At 42.2% G+C, this 20,262-nt stretch overlaps 1 protein-coding gene across 1 annotated transcript in view; it reads right to left on the bottom strand.

The window, feature by feature from the left end:
* IMMP1L (inner mitochondrial membrane peptidase subunit 1) overlaps positions 1-20,262 on the bottom strand; it is an 85,048-nt gene that overhangs the window by 7,920 nt on the left and 56,866 nt on the right. Inside the window, exon 4 of the mRNA XM_082270764.1 lies at positions 18,644-18,770. Coding sequence (XP_082126890.1) covers positions 18,644-18,770 — 127 coding nt within the window. The remainder of the gene's footprint in view (positions 1-18,643; positions 18,771-20,262) is intronic.

The following is a 20,262-nucleotide window of genomic DNA, read 5'->3' as shown; positions in this document are numbered from 1 at the left end:
GCGCATGCGCGGGAGTGATGTAATCGCGCCTCCGGCCAATCAGATGGCCGGAGGACGGGAACCCGAAAGCGGGACGGCAGGACATGTCGCCGTCATGTCGCTGAGGTGGCGGCACGGCGGGGCTTCGTTTTAAGGTAAGTACTACATAATGAGCTAGTATGCGATGAATACTAGCTCATTATGCCTCTCTCTTTACAGGGCTTTTTTTTTCTCGTTTTTTTTTTTTTACTTTACTTCCTCTTTAAGTAGAACGTGTTTGTTATATGGAACAAAAAATACAAGACTTTAGTATCACTTTTATTGAACAAGTTGAGGTCAGACACTTTGGTAAATTAACCCTACTGTGTCTGACAATGTTCCAATCAACCTTTGTGGAGCTAGGAAGTGCCAACATGGGCTCCTACTATACAAAGTTTAGACAAACTAGCAGAAATTGGCTAATGATGGCCGGCTTAACCCAAATGCAACCAAGAAAGTAAGAGGTGATCAGATGTGCTCACCTATGAAAGTGTGCTGGCTCGGTGATTCAGAATATTAAAGAAAGAGAAAACATAATAGCTAGGATACCAGCATTTACAGCAAGGGTGAGTGATGGCAGACTGCACGTTTACTTGCCCATTAAAAACGGAAAATTATTATTATTTTTTTTTTCTTTAACCACTCTACTACCGCTCACAGTAATACTACTGCGGCAGAGTGGCTCGTTCCCGTCCAGCCACGTAGTATTAACGTGACTGGACTCCTCCCCTTCTGGGCGGCGCTTGCGCGCCGCCGGAGGCTCGCTCCCGCTGTTTTCATTCACAGCGGGAGTCGGGCCAGGGGAGGAGCAGCGGCGATCGCCGTTGCTCTTACCCGATCGTCGGGGATCGAGTCTGGAGATCCGCCCGCTGTGTGTAAACACAGCGGGCGGATCTCCATAGTGACAGGGAGTGACAGATCGGACTGTTCAGCATAGCTGGACATCCGATCTGTCCATGAATCACATAGTCACCTCCCCCCCTACACGTCAGTAAGCACCAGGCATACATTAACCCCTCCCTCTCCAATAAAATTAACCCCTTCCCTGCCAGTGTCATTTTTACAGTAACAGTGCATATATATAGCACTGATTACTGCAGTAATGTCACTGGTACCCCCAAAAGTGTCAAAAATGTCAGTCAGGGGTCCGGTCTGTCCGCCGCAATGTCGCAGTCCCGCAAAAAAAAAATCGCAGATCGCCGCCATTACGCGTTAAAAAAAAAACACCAAAAATGACAGAAATCTTTCCCTTTGTTAGTAAACGCAATAACTTTTGCGCAAACCAATCAAAATACGCTTATTGCGATTTTTTTTACCAAACATATGTAGCATAAAACAAATTGGCCAAAAACTTTTAAAAAAATTGGTTTTTACATCTTTTTTGGGGGGAATTTCATATAAAAAAATGTGAAAAATATTGTTATTTTTTCAAAATAAACGCTCTTTTTTTGTTTATAGCGCAAAAAGTAAAAATCGCACAGGTGATCAAATACCACCAAAAGAAAGCTCTGTTTGTGGGGAAAAAAGGACGTAAATTTCGTTTGGGTACGGCGTCGCACGACCGCGCAATTGTCAGTTGAAGTCGCACAGCGCCGAATCGCAAAAAGTGGCCTGGACGGAAGACAGCAAAATCCTCCGGTTGTAAAGTGGTTAATGCAATCACTCCCCAGTAGTACTTAATCACAATTGCCTTTATGCCCTTGTTCTAGTAAGCTGCAAAGAGACAAAATATTTACTTGGAACTTCAGGCATGTGATGGCAATGTAGCAGCGTGGTCACAGCAGGAGGCTAAGAGCCGGTTCACACTACTGCGACCAGAAAGTCGCCCCATGAAGGAGCGACTTTTTAGCGTGACTTTGAAGAGACTTAAATGATAGACGACTTTGTCTGTGGGGAATGCCTGACTAATCTTTTTCCTCTTCCTGGAAAGTCTGATCACAGTCACTTGAAAATAGATAAGGATCCGACTTAGGAGGCGACTCCCATTGAAGTCTATGTGCCCAAGTCGGATAGAGGTCGCCTTCAAATAGTACAGGAACCTTTTCTGAAGTCGGAGCGACTTCAGTAGTGCATATTAAGACGGCTCTCATTCATTTACATTGAATTTGTAAGGACAAGAGACTTGGAGCGACTTGAGGGCACACAAGTCACGTCCCAAGTTGGAGTAGTGTGAACCGGCTCTAAAGCTTTAGGTTTGCTACAGCTTTGTTTACTTGTAGCCTGAGCAGGGCTTCACCTGCATGTAGAAAAACATTGCTCCAGCAAATCAGAACTTTAGTTACAATTTACTGATTTATCATAAAGCACTGATGCTACAGTGCAGGTGTATCATTTATTAAGAGTCAAGAATTGCGGTGACTCTTGGGACAGAAATTGCATGTCCCTGCGAGATATCAATCAATGCACCTGTGGCCAGCCCAACATACATTTTAGACTAAAATGTCAGACTAAAAATTAAAGTGTCCTTAACCACTTCTGGACCAGAAGGATTTACCCCCTTAATGACCAGGCCATTTTTTGCGATATGACACTGCGTTACTTTAACTGACCATTGCTTGGTCGTGTGACGCTGTACCCAAATAAAATTGATTTCTTTCTCCCCCCCCCCCCCCCCCCCCACACACACACACAAATAGAGCTTTCTTTAGGGTTTCTTTTGATCACCTCTGCGATTTTAAATTTTTGGCGCTTTAAAAAAAAAAAGAGCGACATTTCCGAAAAAATAAATAATATACACACACACAAAGATCTGGAATTTTTTTTTTTTTTTTTTACTAGTAATGGCGACGATCAGCACATGACATTGAAGCGGACAGATCAGACACCTAACATTTTTGGGGAGGGGACCAGTGACATTACTACAGTAATCAGTGCTAAAATATGCACTGTTACTGTACTAATGACACTGGCAGGAAAGGGGTTAACACCAGTAGCGAAGCTTTAAATGTGTCCCTAGGGGGGTGCTTTCTAACTGTGTGGGGGTTGTATTCACTGAATGAACACAGAGATCCCTGTGTTCATTATGACAGAACAGTGGTCTGCCGTGTTTACAACGGCAGACCGCCGTTCTGTCTCCATGTGGAGCAATCGCGGGTGCCCACTGATTGGCTCCCCCTGTGGCCAAGCGGCGTGTGCCTCCGGCAGGGCGCCCCCAGTAGCGGTCGCGCAAAGCGACGTACAGTGGGACAGGGCCGACCTGTCGCAGTATATGTACTGCTGGAAGCTGTCACAGGCACTTATCAGGAAATTCCAACTATGCCTGCCCTTTCTGCTCAGCTCCTTCATTCATAGAAGTTGTTGTACCGGCTTCTATGTGATCTATGAATGAAGGGAGCTAACCTTTCATTCATCCCCCGTCCTCCATTCATAGATTGTGTTTCATTCATAGAAGCTGTAATACCAGCTTGAATGGAAGAGCTGAGTAGAAAGGGTGGACAGTTAGGCACAACTAATGAGTGGTCTCCCTGCAGCTGATTTTGCCCCAATTCTGTTCTTACCATGCCCTGCTTTCCACTTTGTCTCTTTGTGGAGGCGGGCATAGAGGCAGGGCTTTGCCTTCTTGCATTAGGGCCTTCAGCAGGGAGAGCGAGCCATAGTAAATTCACCAAATCTCACTAACATTCTCCTGAAACTAGCAGTCAGAAGTGCAGATTTGGGGACGGGAGGCTAGGAGTGCCCTCACATAAGAGGTACACTTTTTTTTTTTTTTTTTTTTTAGGGGTAATTCAAGAGAAAAAAGTTAAATCTTTCAGGGTACTACTTAGCCACAAATCAATACCAAGATGTGCCTTAAAGCCAGGCATAGGACAATTTGAACCATGTATGCCTGGCTTTAATCACTTCACCTCCACAAGATTACCCTCCCCCCACTCCATGACCAGGCCATTTTCTGAAAAAAAAAAGTGTGCCAATATGTATTCTGCTACATATTTTGGTAAAATAATCCCAATAAGTGTATATTAATTGGTTTGCGCAAAAGATATCCTGTCTACAAACTATGGGATATTTTTATTTATTTATTTTACTAGAAATGGTGGGGATCAGCAACTTATAGTGGAACTGCGATTATACGGCCGACATTCTGACACTTTGTGGGAACCAGTGGCACTAATATAGTAATCAGTGCTAAAAAAAAAAAAAAAAAAAATATGCACTGTCACTGTACTAATAACACTGGCAGGGAAGGGGTTAACATCAGGAGCGATCAAAGGGTTAACTGTGTGCCTAGCTAGTGTTTGTGTATTATGGGAGGTGCTTTCACCAGGAGAAGACATGGATTCTTGTCCCTACTATGCAGGAATACAGGATCCATGCCTTCCCTACTTAAAGAACAGCGATCTGCCTGGTTTAAATAGGCAGACTGCCGTTTTGCCTCTGTACCGAAGGATCAGCAGACATAGAGTCTGTGTATAATCACAGCTAAGAACCGCCGGCAGCCCGCATTCGCGGCCGCTACCCAGAAGAACTTCATCACGTATATATACACCTGATCCGGCACAGAGGGGCTGCCCTGTAGCAGTAAAACTGCTATAGTGTATACTTTAAGGGGTTAAGCTAGGTACACACGGGGTGATCTAGGTTTTTATTTATTTTTTTTAAATATAAATTTTTATTGAGGTAAGGGAGAAGAGAAATACAAAGTATCCGTTAAATAGCAAGGTGCTAATAACTACATACTGCATAAAAATATAAATTACACTCTTGAAAAGGTCTCAATTCTTCCCAACCTTTCTTTTATTAAAGGAAAGAAAACATGAAAGGGGGGGGGGAGTGAAAACAGGAAGAAGGGAGGAAAGAGGGGGAGAAAAAAAAAGGGGGGGGGGGAAATGGTTTCTGATAAAGGTTGGCAGTAAATAAGGGAGTGGTCCATCCCTGAGAGGACTATGGCCCTAGTAGGGCAGCTCCTTCCACTGATAAAACAAATGGGTCCCGGTTTCGCCACACTTTGGAGTATTAAGCCCCGTACACACGTAGCGATTGTCGGCCGTAAATATTCGGCCGCCGAACGATCGGCCGATTGTCGGCTTGTTAGTATGATGCTTCCGACAACCGACAGCGACTTTTCGTCCGAACAGAATCGGGTGTGCAGGCATTAAAATTTAGAACGGCCGATTGTTTGCCAGTCAGTACAGAATTCGGCCGACAAACAGCCGATTAGCAAGACTGGGCATGCTCAGAAAAGAAAAAACACACGGAAAGTTAACCATCACATGACATCACTACTGCAGTCGGCTGTTGTTGGCCGACAAAATTCATGTGCAGTCTTTTGCAGTTTTCAGCCGACAGGACAGCACCAGACAAAAGACGGCTGATCGTTCGGCCGACATTCGGTACGTGTGTACGGGGCTTAAGTCATGTTTATGTTGGGAAGACATAAGGCGTTTTTTTTTGTTTTTTTCTTTACATTCAGCCCACTGGGTTGAAAAAAAAAAAAAAAAAAAAAAAAAAACCTTCCATTTGTTCCCGGCCTAACACTCCCTGTCCGAAGACAACTCTGCTAAGGGAAGGATTATCAGGTTAATGTAAAGTAAAAAAGGAAAAATAAAAAAGTAAAATAAGAAAATGAATGCAGCCACTACATCTAAGGATCAATAAGCTGCAATACTATCAATCTTTGTTCAAGCTTAGATATACTTTAAACGTAATAAATCTTCACTTTTCGATTTTCAGTCAACTTTAGGTTTACTGTCCTTTAATTTCTTTACCCCTATAAAAAACCAACACCTGCACAGCCAGGTTTCAGAATGACCCTACCATAGTCCATTCCATTCTAAGGAGGGGGGAGTGGCAAACCAAAAGAAAAAAAAAGACAGGCTTACAGGAGAACTTAATCTGGCCCGGAGATAATATAAGTAAATCTTTTCTTCTCAGCTATCCCTACTGAGGTCTATTTAAGTGCTTCCCACTTTGGAACAAGCAACAAATGTAATTGCCTCGTCGCCTGCGGGTGTTCGTTGCACAAAAGCTGCTTTTGTGGCTTAACCACAGGTGTTACCTTTCTTGATTAAAATGAAATATGATGAAAGGCGACAGTAGCAAATGACATATACAAGCTTGTAATGAATTGTACTTATTTGATTGGGTTCCCAGCGGGTTGTTTATAAAGTCACATGACCAATGCACGGGCCATTGTTCATCCTCAATGCACACAGAATCGGTGTGCAAGGTTATAAAGCTGCATCCACTTCTTCAGGGTTCACACGGGTCACAGTATCTAATTATACCAGCTGCGTGCCTGTTGGACACCCTGCCTAATATTTACACATTAGAAATTCATTTTTAGGAAAATGACAAGCAGACTTCAGTAATGACCTCACCTTGCTTTGGCGGTGGGAACCCTGTTAGGTTCATGCAGCTTTCTATAGCATTACCTTACTGCTAGGGCCACACATGCCAATTTAACTTTCTCAACTGATTGCAGAAGCAGACTATGCTCACTCTTCGGAGTACCTTGCTTGAGACTGCAGAAGTTTACCAACATGCACTGCAAATTTTGATTGGCTCAGAGAAGTCACATGAGTAGTGCAAATGTAAGTACGATAGAATGAATATGCCAAGTACTAGCACAGACGTTTCTTACTGTACCCAAAGTGGCCCTTGCGTCAAAATGCAAGGCCTACTTTTTAGACACCCAACCCACCCCCCTTATTTAAAAAATAAAAGAAAGCAAACTAAGTAGGGAAAGGGAAACATGGGATCGTTGTACTTACCGTAAAATCCATTTCTCTGAGTTCGGCGGACACAGTGCTCCATAAATCATAGCTAGTGGGTTATATTGCGTTCTCCAGGAGTAGGACTAGGCAGAACAAAAAACACCTGGCTACACCCATGGGCCAGCCTCAGCTGGTATATAACCCCCCTCTCTGCTCTAGGTAATCAATTTTAATTTGTCTAGGTCAGGAGTAAGGACCTAGGCTCCCAGCTGGGATCTCTGGTCCTAGCATTTATCTCCTTTCTTGTATTACCAGGCTTTTTTCTGGTAACTCGTCATGCAGCTCATTTTTGTTCAAGTACAGGTGCAGCTCATAAAAAAATATCAAAGAGTTTAATTCAATTCAAAAAGGGAAACTCATATTGTATATAGATGCGTTAAACACAGATTTCAAGCATTTATTTTTATTTTGAGGATTATGGCTTACAGCTAGTGAAAACCCATAATTCAGTATCGCAAAAAAAAAAAAAAAAAATTACATAAGACTAATAAAATAAAACAAAAAAAAAAAAAGAAGAACCAGAAATGTTGGCTTACTGAAAAGTATGTCCATGTACAGTGTAGTATGTACTCAATACTTGGCCGGGGCTCCTTTTGCATGAATTACTGCATTAATGTGGCGTGGCATGGAGGCGATCAGCCTGTGGCACTGCTGAGGTGTTATGGAAGCCCAGCTTGCTTTAATAGCGGCCTTTAGCTCATCTGCATTGTTAGATCTGGTCTCATCTTCCTCTTGACAATACCCCACAGATTCTCTATTGGGTTTAGATCAGGCGAGTTTGCTGGCCAATCAAGCACAGTGATACCATGATCATGTGACCAGGTATTGGTGCTTTTGGCAGTGTGGGCAGGTGCCAAGTCCTGCTGGAAAATGAAATCACTATCCCCATAAAGCTGGTTAGCAGAGGGGAGCATGAAGTGCTCTAGAATTTCCTGGTAGAGGGCTGCGCTGACTTTGGACTTGATAAAACAGAGTGGACCAACACCAGCAGATGACATGGCTCCCCAAATCATCACAGATTGTGAAAAAATGTTGCATTTCTTTGGAAATCGAGGCCCAGAGTCTGGAGGAAGAGTGGAGAGGAAAAGAATCCAAGTTGCATGAAGTCCAGTATGAAGTGTAAGAATTGAATTACTGAAATAAACTTTTTGATGATATTCACATTTTTTGAGATGCACCTGTTTTGTGCTCCTTAAAAACGACAGCATTCTTTTCAGAGCAGCCTGCATTTCTCCTGAGGTTACCTGTGGGGTTTTCTTTGTATCCCCAAAAACTCTTCTGGCAGTTGTGGCTGCAATCTCTTGGTCTACTTGACCTTGGCTTAGTATCAAGAAATCCCCAAATTTGCCACTTAAGTGATTGAACAGTACTGACTGGCATATTCAAAGCTTTGGATATCTTTTTATGTCCACCTTTTTAAATTTCCATTACCTTGCTGTTACACAGGTCTTTTGACAGCGATTTTTTGCGCTCCATGGCTCAGTATCTAGCCTGCTCAGTGCATCCACATGAGAGCAGACCAACTATACACAGACACTAATTGCAATTTAAAAAGCCATACACAGACACTAATTGCAATTTAAAAATCCACAGATATGGGAAATGAACCTTTAATTGCCATTTTAACTTGTGTGTCTGTACCAAGGCCAAACATTCCAGGGGATAAAAACTTTTGATCATGGCTATTTGAGCGATTTCGGTTTTCATGATTTAAAAAGGAGCCAAACAACTATGTGATAATAAATGGCTTCATAGGACACAATCCTTAAAATGTTTTTTTGGCATGATCAAGTGATATTTTATATATCAATACCAAAATGTCACAATTTCTGGCAGGGTATGCAAACTTAAGCACAACTGTAAGCAATACAGCCTGGTGATTTTCTATTTCCTTGCTCCTCATGTCAGCATGTTCCTCTATCACGTGCGTGAAATTTACGCAACTGGCTCATAATGCTACCCCCTCCTCCTTCCAGTGTTCTTGTATAGGGGATTACATGAGGTTACCAAATGATATTCAGATACTTACACTGGTTAAAGCCCAACTCCAAGAATTAAACTGGCCATACATGGATTGAAATCCAGCCGGTTCAGCAGGGACTGGCCGAATTCCAATCCATATATGGGTAGGGGGGTTGAAAAGAAGTGGAATCAAAGAAGGAATATTTGCTGTTCAATCAGTTATAGCTGGCAGTGCTGAGCAGTTTATTCTAATGGCGGGGAAGCTTCCCGTTTTCCCAAATCCACCTCAAAATGCAATAATTGGGGAATCAAGCGAGTTTTTTTTTTTTTCATTCAACCCACTGGCTGAAAAAACAAAAAAAACCCCCCCCCAAAAAAAACCTGATTCTTGTATGGGCTGCCTTCGACAAAACCTATTCTCTCAGCCCTCCCCTCCCCTCACATAGTTTAAGGTTGCAGGAATGAACTACCTTCCTTGCTCCTCACACCTGTAGGCTTCCTTCATCCGTGCGACCGCTCCAGCAAAGCCTCCCAAGGAGATCTCAGCTGTGATCGCACTCCAACCTCCTCCACCTGCAATACAGGGTTAATAGCCCAGTACATGATGATGCATTTTTCTACTAAACTGCCATCCAAATATATTTTCTGTATGTTTTTATGTGGTCTTGTTACTGCAAAGCCATCCTTTAGAAATCATTTGTTGCCCCACTCAGTGACATGCTAAGCAGAAGAGTGACACAAAAGGAGCGATCGTTGAAATGGGTGCATATGTAGCCAACAGAAGCATGGCAACCTGCAGAAACCGTATGCATGTTCTCAGGGAGGGTTCTTCAGAAAATACTCTGGTGTTTTGAGACATGCACATTTAGGACACATGCTGGATAGTGAACATCTCACCTAACCAATCTGCAGATTTTAACGAAAAGGCAAAGCAGATCACAGATTGCAAGAAACCTTCTCAGCAGTAAAAGTAAACAGCTTTTCCACCCACACTGGACAGCGCATTAACAGCATCAAGCTGCTGATGGCTTGGAAAGCGTTGCCGAGAAATGCAGACGTATCTTAGCCCTTTATCAGCAGATAGTGGACAATAAGTTCCTTATCTCAAGCCCAGAGCTGTATTAAGGGGTATTAATAAGCACCTCTTCTCCTTAAGTGACAAATAAGTTGACTGTAGGTCAACATATAGCAGAACGCTCCCATTTGCTCCTCCGCATTTCTCCAAAATTAAGTCAAACAAAAGAATGACCAGTCGCTTTCAAAATAGAGTTTGGAGGTGAATTTTAATATTCCAGACGAAGTCTTTTGATGACGAAACGTTGGCGACTCCAGATGCGAAGTCCACACGCCCCCTTACGGAGCCGGCTGCTTTACATTGCTTGATGCTGTTTTGGACAATTGCGGGACGCCGCACTGTTCTATGTACCTGTTTTTTACCTTCTCACTGTGAGTAGTATTCTTTTAATAAATTGGATTTTATATGTTACGGAATTACGCTATGGGCTTTTATTCTTTTTATATACTCATGCTTATATGATGGAGTGATTATGAAGCATTGGAGCTTGACAACCGCTGGTGACATTGGTATAACATCTTGCTGGGAGAGGCTGTCTCATTAAATTGAGTAGCCAAGGAGTTCTGGTAAGCTGCTTGTGATACTTGTGCACAGAGGTGTCCCCATCCTCCACTTTTCCCTGGGTGTCACTGAAAAGGATTGTTCTCCTCAAAACACCTTGCATGCGGATTCATTTTCATTTGCATTTCTGTTTTGGGACTTTATTCAGTATTTTGGACACTATTTTGCTTATATTGTATATGTTTTTTTTGTGGTTCTCCACTTGCCACATTATTATTCAAATTACTTTAGCGCTGCACTTTTTGTAAAGATTTTGGTTATTGATCACTGTTAGTTGATTTTGGTGCTAGCTGCTCACATAATTCATATCGAATACACTGTCATTTATTTAACTTAGCGCAGGAATTTTTTTCTCTCCCTTTATAGTGGACAATAAGTTCCTTATCTCAAGCCCAGAGCTGTATTAAGGGGTATTAATAAGCACCTCTTCTCCTTAAGTGACAAATAAGTTGACTGTAGGTCAACATATAGCAGAACGCTCCCATTTGCTCCTCCGCATTTCTCCAAAATTAAGTCAAACAAAAGAATGACCAGTCGCTTTCAAAATAGAGTTTGGAGGTGAATTTTAATATTGCTGACTTCGTTCATTTCAAAATATAATAATGCTGGAGTTTAAAGTGATTGTAAAGCTTCTTTTTTCCCTTTTTAAAAAGCAAACAATGAAGATTGCGAGGGGCCCTAAAGCTCCTCTTCACGGGTCCCCAGCTGGCGCTTCCGACTCTTCCCATCCAACAAGTGTCCCCAAAGAAAGAGGCTTTCTTTGGGGGTACGCTCCCAATCCTCAATGTCTGCGTCTATTGACACAGACAGTGGGACTCTACCCCACCCCCCACATCATTGGCTTTGATTGACAACAGAAGGGTCAAGGGCTCCCTCAAGAAAGCCCAAGAGACCAGGAAGAACTGCAGACAGGCATGGCATTGGATCGATTGAGGGCTAAGGTAAGTAAAAATGGGGGGGTGGAGAAGGTCTTAACACTTTCTATGTTAATGCAAGGAGTGCAGTAAAAGGTAAAACTGGATTTTTGTCTTACCGTGAAATCCTTTTCTCTGAGGTTCACTGAGACACAAGCTTCATGTCTTCTAGACCCTTGGTATTATGTGCTCCCTCTCTTCAGGAGTAGGACTTGGCGGAAACATTTTTGGTTATGCCCCTGAGGCAGTCCCGGGGGTATACCATCACTTCCTGCAATAGGGCTTCAGTTTTTAACAAGCAGTGTCAGAAGAATACATAACTCAACCCAAAAGGGGGGCGGGTGCGGTGTCTGTCAGTGAACCTCAGCGAAAAGGATTTTTGCCCTTTTTGGGGACCAGTGACACTAATACAGTGATCAATGCTAAAAATTTGCACTGTCACTGTACTGACACTGGCTGTGAAGGAGTGAGTTATTAGGGGCAATCAAAGGGTTAACTGTGTGTTCCCCGCCCCTGTTTTAATATACTGCGAGGTGCTTTTACTAGGGAAAAAGATGGAATTTTTCCCCTGCTTTGCAGGGACACAAATGCAATCCCTTCCCTCCTATCAGAACAGTGATCTGCCTTGTTTACATACTTCTGTGTCTCTGCTCGATGATTGCTGGGTACCGGAGGATAGCGAGTACCCTGCACCCGCAGATCGGCTTCCGCTGTGTATATGCGCACCCCCTACCAGGAAGTGTCGGATCAGGTACAGTACATATACACACACGTGATCCAGTGAGCGCCGCCCTGTAGCAGTAAAACTGCTATAGGGCAGATCTAAAGTGGTTTTGTGTATGGATACTCTAGCAATGAACAGTTACTATTTGCCCCCTTTTGGTCTATTAAAGGTTACTACTAAATACTGATAGTGTTCTATTATGTTGTAGAAGAACAAACAAATACCCTGATTCTGCCAGATATTCAGTGAGTCTGTAAGTTCCTGCACACTTTGCAGGGTTAACAGCTTTACACCGTTTACCGCTGAACTACAGAAAACTCCCTGTCTGGTTGTTTAATCCCCAACCGCTTTTCCCAAAACTAAAAAAAGTTTACGCTTTAGATACATTTTAAAATGTGACCTCAGTCTACTGCTTATTTACTGTCCAATAAACAGTCTGGGGAAAGAAAACACCACTGCATCCCTTCTGCAGTGTATAACTGTAAAACAAACAGAGGCACCATCCAACTTGTTGTGCAGCTTATCAAAACTGTAAATCTCAGGACCAGATGGACAGAATTTCAAAACCTCTACCCAACAAGACAAACTTTTTATAGGTCTTTGCCTAGCACACACACTCATTTTATATATATATATATAAAATACGCAACACACAACAATAAATGGAGAGAGTAAGGAGATAGATACTACTAAGAAGTATTGGAATGCCTATGCAGGCCAGTCAATTTCCTCCACCCCAAACTAGCTCATCCATGTCTTTATGGATTTTGCTTTGTGAACTGGTCCAAATCATTTGGTGGAGGGGGGATTGTGGAGTGGGATTGGCCCCTTAGTTCCAGTGAAGGCAACTCTTAAGGCATCAGCACCAAGACATTTTGGACAATTTCATGCTCCCAACTTTGTGGGAACAGTTTGGGGATGGCCCCTTCCTGTTCCAACATGACTGCACACCAGAGCACAAAGCAAGGTCCATAAAGACATGGATGAGATAGCTTGGGGTAAAAGAACTTGACTGCTCTGTACTAACTTCAACCCAATAGAACACCTTTGGCAGACTGCAAGCCAGGCCTTCTCGTCAACATCGGTGCCTGACCTCACATTGAGACACACACACACACACACACACACACACACACACACATACATAATATACACACACACACACAGTGCCTTGCAAAAGTATTCGGCCCCTTTGAACTTTGACCTTTTGCCACATTTCAGGCTTCAAACAAAGATATAAAACTGTAATTTTTTGTGAAGAATCAACAACAAGTGGGACACAATCATGAAGTGGAACGAAATTTATTGGATATTTCAAACTTTAACAAATGAAAAACCGAAAAATTGGGCGTGGAAAATTATTCAGCCCCCTTAAGTTAAAGCGGAGTTTCACCCTGGGAATACATTTTTTGATAAAATTACCCCCGGGACAGTCAGGGCTAGTACATTCCACAATGGATAGCCTCTGATCTGTCCCGGGTTGCACTTACCTTTTAGGAGAAATACTCACCTTGAAAATGTATTGTCCAGCGCTGCCATCTCAGGTGTGGGCAGCTTGAAGCCAGCGCGATCCTCTTCTGCGTCCTCTTCCGTCTTTCTTCGGTCCCACGATGCACTGTACCGGCCCCGCCGTCACTTCCGGTGTGCGCGCGTCATCCCTCCACAGCTTCTGGGCATGCCCAGAAGCTGTTTAGAAGGGAATGACGCGCGCGCACGGGAAGTGACGGCGGGGCCGGTGCAGGCGCATTGATTCCTGGGAGCGATGACATTCAGCTCCCAGGAATCATTGCAAAGCCAGGAAGTGACGAATCGCCGTGGCCGCCGAGGGGAGGAAGAAGCAAGTAAGGTAAGTATATTTTCTTCTATACGAGGTAAGTAAAAAAAAAAAAAAAATTGTGAATATCCATTTGTTTTTCAGGTGACCCGGAGCGATGGAGGTAAGTATAATTTTAGGGTGGAACTCCACTTTAATACTTTGTAGCGCCACCTTTTGCTGCGATTACAGCTGTAAGTCGCTTGGGGTATGTCTCTATCAGTTTTGCACATCGAGAGACTGAAATTTTTGCCCATTCCTCCTTGCGAAACAGCTCGAGCTAAGTGAGGTTGGATGGAGAGCATTTTTGAACAGCAGTTTTCAGTTCTTTCCACAGATTCTCGATTGGATTCAGGTCTGGACTTTGACTTGGCCATTCTAACACCTGGATATGTTTATTTGTGAACCATTCCATTGTAGATTTTGCTTTAGGTTTTGGATTATTGTCTTGTTGGAAGACAAATCTCCATCCCAGTCTCAGGTCTTTTGCAGACTCCATCAGGTTTTCTTCCAGAATGGCCCTGTATTTGGCTCCATCCATCTTCCCATCAATTTTAAACCTCTTCCCTGTCCCTGCTGAAGAAAAGCAGGCCCAAACCATGATGCTGCCACCACCATGTTTGACAGTGGGGATGGTGTGTTCAGGGTGATGAGCTGTGTTGCTTTTACACCAAACATAACGTTTTGCATGGTTGCCAAAAAGTTTGATTTTGGTTTCATCTGACCAGAGCACCTTCTTCCACATGTTTGGTGTGTCTCCCAGGTGGCTTGTGGCAAACTTTAAACAACACTTTTTATGGATATCTTTAAGAAATGGCTTTCTTCTTGCCACTCTTCCATAAAGGCCAGATTTGTGCAGTATACGACTGATTGTTGTCCTATGGACAGAGTCTCCCACCTCAGCTGTAGATCTCTGCAGTTCATCCAGAGTGATCATAGGCCTCTTGGCTGCATCTCTGATCAGTCTTCTCCTTGTATGAGCTGAAAGTTTAGAGGGACGGCCAGATCTTCGTAGATTTGCAGTGGTCCGATACTCCTTCCATTTCAATATTATCGCTTGCACAGTGCTCCTTGGGATGTTTAAAGCTTGGGAAATGTTTTTGTATCCAAATCCGGCTTTAAATTTCTCCACAACAGTATCTCGGACCTGCCTGGTGTGTTCCTTGTTCTTCATGATGCTCTCTGCGCTTTAAACGGACCTCTAAACTATCGCAGTGCAGGTGCATTTATACGGAGACTTGATTACACACAGGTGCATTCTATTTATCATCATTAGTCATTTAGGTCAACATTGGATCATTCAGAGATCCTCACTGAACTTCTGGAGAGAGTTTGCTGCACTGAAAGTAAAGGGGCTGAATAGTTTTGCACGTCCAATTTTTCAGTTTTTTATTTGTTAAAGTTTGAAATATCCAATAAATGTCATTCCACTTCATGATTGTTTCCCACTTGTTGTTGATTCTTCACAAAAAATTACAGATTTATATCTTTATGTTTGAAGCCTGAAATGTGGCAAAAGGTAGCAAAGTTCAAGGGGGGCGAATACTTTCGCAAGGCACTGTATACACACACACACACACATATATATATATATATATATATATATATATATATATATATATATATATATATACACACACACACACACACACACACACACACACACACACACACAAAGAAGTTGGGACACTGTACAAATTGTGAGTAAAAAAGGAATGGAATAATTTACAAATCTCATAATATTTTATTCCCAATATAATATAGATAACATATCAAATTTTGAAAGTTGAGACATTTTGAAATGTCATGCCAAATATTGGCTCATTTTGGATTTCCTGAGAGCTACACATTCCAAAAAAGTTGGGACTAAGAGGCCTGAAAAGTTAAATGTACATATAGGGAACAGCTGGAGGACCAATTTGCAACTTATTAGGCAATTGGCAACATGATTGGATATAAAAAGAGCCTCTCAGAGTGGCATTGTCTCTCAGAAGTCAAGATGGGCAGAGGATCACCAATTCCCCCAATGCTGCGGTGAAAAATAGTGGAGCAATATCAGGAAGGAGTTTCTCAGGAGAAAAATTGCAGAGTTTGAAGTGATCATCTACAGTGCATAATATCATCCAAAGGTTCAGAGAATCTGGAACAATCTCTGTGCTTAAGGGTCAAGGTTGGAAAACCATACTGGATGCCGTGATCTTCGGTCCCTTAGACGGCACTGCATCACATACAGGAATGCTACTGTAATGGAAATCACAACATGGGCTAAGGAATACTTCTAGAAAACATTGTCGGTGAACACAATCCATCGTGCCATTCGCCGTTGCCAGCTAAAACTATATAGGCCAAAAAAGAAGTCATATCTAATCATGATCCAGAAGCGCTGGCGTTTTCTCTGGGCCAAGGCTCATTTAAAATGGACTGTGGCAAAGTTGAAAACTGTTCTGTGGTCAGACGAATCAAAATTTGAATTTCCCCTATGGAAAACTGGGATGCCATGTCATCCGGACTAAAGAGGACAAGGACAACCCAAGTTCTTATCAGCACTCAGTTCAGAAGCTTGCATCTCTGATGGCATGTGGTTGCATGTGTGCGTGGGGCAGCTTACACATCTGGAAAGGCACCATCAATGCTGAAAGGTATATCCAAGTTCTAGAACAACATAAGCTCCCATCCAGACGTCGTCTCTTTCAGGGAAGACCTTGCATTTTCAAACATGACAATGCCGACCACATACTGCATCAATTACAACATCATGGCTGCGTAGAAGAAGGATTCGGGTACTGAAATGGCCAGTCTGAAGTCCAGATCTTTCACCCATAGAAAACATTTGGCGCATCATAAAAAGAGGAAGATGCGACAAAGACGACCTAAGACAGTTGAGCAACTAGAAGTCTGTATTAGACAAGAATGGGACAACATTCCTATTCCTAAACTTGAGCAACTTGTCTCCTCAGTCCCTAGATGTTTGCAGACTTATAAAAAGAAGAGGGGATGTCACACAGTGGTAAACATGGCCTTGTCCCAACTTTGAGATGTGTTGATGCCATGAAATTTTAAATCAACTTATTTTTCCCTTAAAATGATACATTTTCTCAGTTTAAACATGTGATATGGCATGGCATCTATGTTGTATTCTGAATAAAATATTGAAATTTGAAACTTCCACATCATTGCATTCTGTTTTTATTCACAATTTGTACAGTGTCCCAACTTTTTTGGAATCGGGCTTGTATATACATACACACACACACTTTTTTCCCCTCCTTTCTCTGCATTTAATGTTGTTGTGTATGGCTTTCAAAAGTAATAAAACCCAACTTGGCCACCATTTGTTTTGCTAGTTTTAAATCAAATTTCGAGCCTCGTGTGGCCGCTTCAAGCTTAACCTCCTTGGCGGTATGATTCTTTTGGATTTTAGGTGCTGAAAGGGGTACCATTATTTTGCATGTAATTCTTAAGAATGGGCAGCCCAAACCAACTATTTACATATGATTTTTTTTTTTTTTTTACTGTGCATTCTTCTTTATAACATCTCGGGTATGAAAGTTTGAAATCAAAAATTATAACATAATAAAAAACTATAAATAAGTTAAAGTATGTATGTATATATATATACACACACACACACACACATATACATACACATACACATATATAATATATACATATAGATATACACATAAAAAGTACAGTAAAAATGCAGGAAAGGGCACTGGGGGGCAATCTAATGTGAATTTATTTTATTTTGAATTGTATCAGTGTGTTTTACATTTGAATTTGCCGCCGGTTCCACCCCCCTGCGAACGTCACGTCGCAGGAGACGGAAGCTGGGGCACACAGAGCATCGGGAGGAAGATCCGCCACCACACACCGCCAGGATACATCGCTGGATCCCGGTGACAAGGTAAGTAACCCCTCTACCAGGATCCAGCTATCTTTCTAGCGGTACCCCAAGTGTGGCTCGGGGTTACCGCTTTTGGCACTGAAATTTAACCCCGAGCCACACTCTGGAATACCGCTAGGAAGGTTAACCAAAGATGTTCTAATGTCTAACTTTTCACCATTGACGGCTGCAGCATTGAGTCCTCACTGTTAGAATACAATAGCACAGCAGAGAGGATTCTTCCATCCACCTTGCTTGTGTGGAAATAAAACAAAAAAACAAAAACAAAACACAAACACATTATGGTCTGCTGCCAATGACTCCATTGGAGAGATTTCCTTTCATGGTTATGTCCCAGTGACAAACCTATGATATCTGGAAATGAAATGATGGAATCAGGAGTCATCAGGACAATGAATGCCACACACAAAAGCAGTACTTTTGATTGAAGAGATTTTCCATCAGATCCTCTCTACACTACTGGGTCAGAAAGTAAGGGAACATTTCTCAAAAATGGAGACACATACAGCAGTAAAAACCTGACATGTTTTCCACTCCTTCCCAACTCTGTCGAAAACTAAAGGATTACTTTATTGGCTGGAGTTGGGCTTTCAATAGATTGTTACATACAACCACCAAAATCCATCTTAATAACCACCAAAATCTATCTTAATATAAGATGTCCATTAGTCGCCCATCATTCTTCATATCACCTTTACTGGCCTCTGGGGAAATCTTACTGGACAGTGGAGTTGGCAGAGCTTAGTCATGGGGTCAAGGTAAACCAGGTTTCAACAACTATTTTAGGGAGGGACACAAAAAAATAGGCTGTTCCGGCTAATAAAAAGTAAAAATAACGGGCATCTTGTGGTGGCAGAACTTTTGATATTTTAAAATGCAAAAGAATTTCCCTTTAAAAAATGTTAGCAAAACTGAACAAGTCATCTGACAGATCCAAAAGAGAGCACAATACTTACATATGTGTGCCTCTTGATGAGGTCTGATGGGCCGCTGGTACAGACTTTATCCCCTTCCATTCCAATTACCCTCTTGCAGATGTTAATGCTCGGCTTGTTGGGACTTTTAGCTACTATAATATCGCCCCTACAAAAGACACCACAAGATGAGAATGCTGCACAAGCAAAAATGCAATATGGATTTACTCCAAAAGGAAAAAAAAACAAATATGTTAAAAAGGCAAACTTCATAAAATCTAATGCAAGCTTATGATCTATATGGGATGGAAATTGTTTAAATACAAAATCTGCACCTGGCATCGTGATTAAATGCCAAAGCTGGAGCAAGCCTTGCAATGCTCCACTGAAGCAGCAAGCTAAAGGAGATAGAGCCAGCGGTAGCTATGTCAGCTCAGTGGGGACTGAACTCCCCCAGACTTGTAGCAGGGGACGGAGTGCCAGCTGCCTGTGACAGACGAAGATTATAAAAAGGGGGGTGGTTGGGGGGAAGGAACTGGTTTGGAGATGTGGGGCAGAAATGGTGCAGAGGACTCATACAGTGCTGAATTTAAGAATACCACTAAATCTTATGCAAAAAGGAGTTCCAACATTTACATTATGCAAAAAGAGACAAATAATATTAATTGACATGCCGTGGAAAAAAAAAAAAAAAAAACAGAGGGAAAGAAATTGTGACAAAATATATATATATATATATATATATATATATATATATATATATATATATATATATATATATATATATATATATATATATATATATATATATATACACACACATACACACAATATAAGTATAGCCTTATGCTTGCTGCAACATACAGTATCTCACAAAAGTGAGTACACCTCTCACATTTTTGTAAATATTTTATTATATTTCCATGTGACAACACTGAAGAAATGACACTTTGCTACAATGTAAAGTAGTGAGTGTACAGCTTGTATAACAGTGTAAATTTGCTGTCCCCTCAAAACAACAACACACAGCCATTATTGTCTAAATAGCTGGCAACAAAGTACACACCTACACACCATATTGGGCCCCATGTGTCAATATTTTGTGTGGCCACCATATTTTTTCCAGCACTGATTTAACCCTCTTGGGCATGGAGTTCACCAGAGCTTCACAGGTTGTCACTGGATTCCTCTTCCACTCCTCCATGGCGACATCACAGAGCTGGTGGATGTTAGAGACCTTGCACTCTTCCACCTTCCATTTCAGGATGCCCCACAGATGCTCAATAGGGTTTAGGTCTGGATACATTCATGAACAGTCCTCCACCTTTACCCTCAGCTTCTTTAGCAAGACAGTGGTCATCTTTGAGGTGTGTTTGGGGCCATTATATTGGAATACTGCCCTGTGGCTCAGTCTCTGAAGGGAGGGGATCATGCTCTGCTTCAGTATTTCACAGTACATGTTGGCATTCATGGTTCCCTCAATGAACTGTAGCTCCCCAGTGCCGGCAGCACTCATGCAGCCCCAGACCATGACACTCCCACCACCATGCCAGACTGTAGGCATCACACACTTGTCTTTGTAGTCCTCACCTAGTTGCCGCCACACACGCTCGACACCATCTGAACCAAATAAGTTTATCTTGGTCTCATCAGACCACAGG

Source organism: Pelophylax lessonae, assembly GCF_965119305.1.
Source record: "Pelophylax lessonae genome assembly, chromosome: 10".
In the NCBI taxonomy this organism is placed as follows: domain Eukaryota; kingdom Metazoa; phylum Chordata; class Amphibia; order Anura; family Ranidae; genus Pelophylax; species Pelophylax lessonae.
This window is presented reverse-complemented; position numbering and strand designations above follow the sequence as displayed.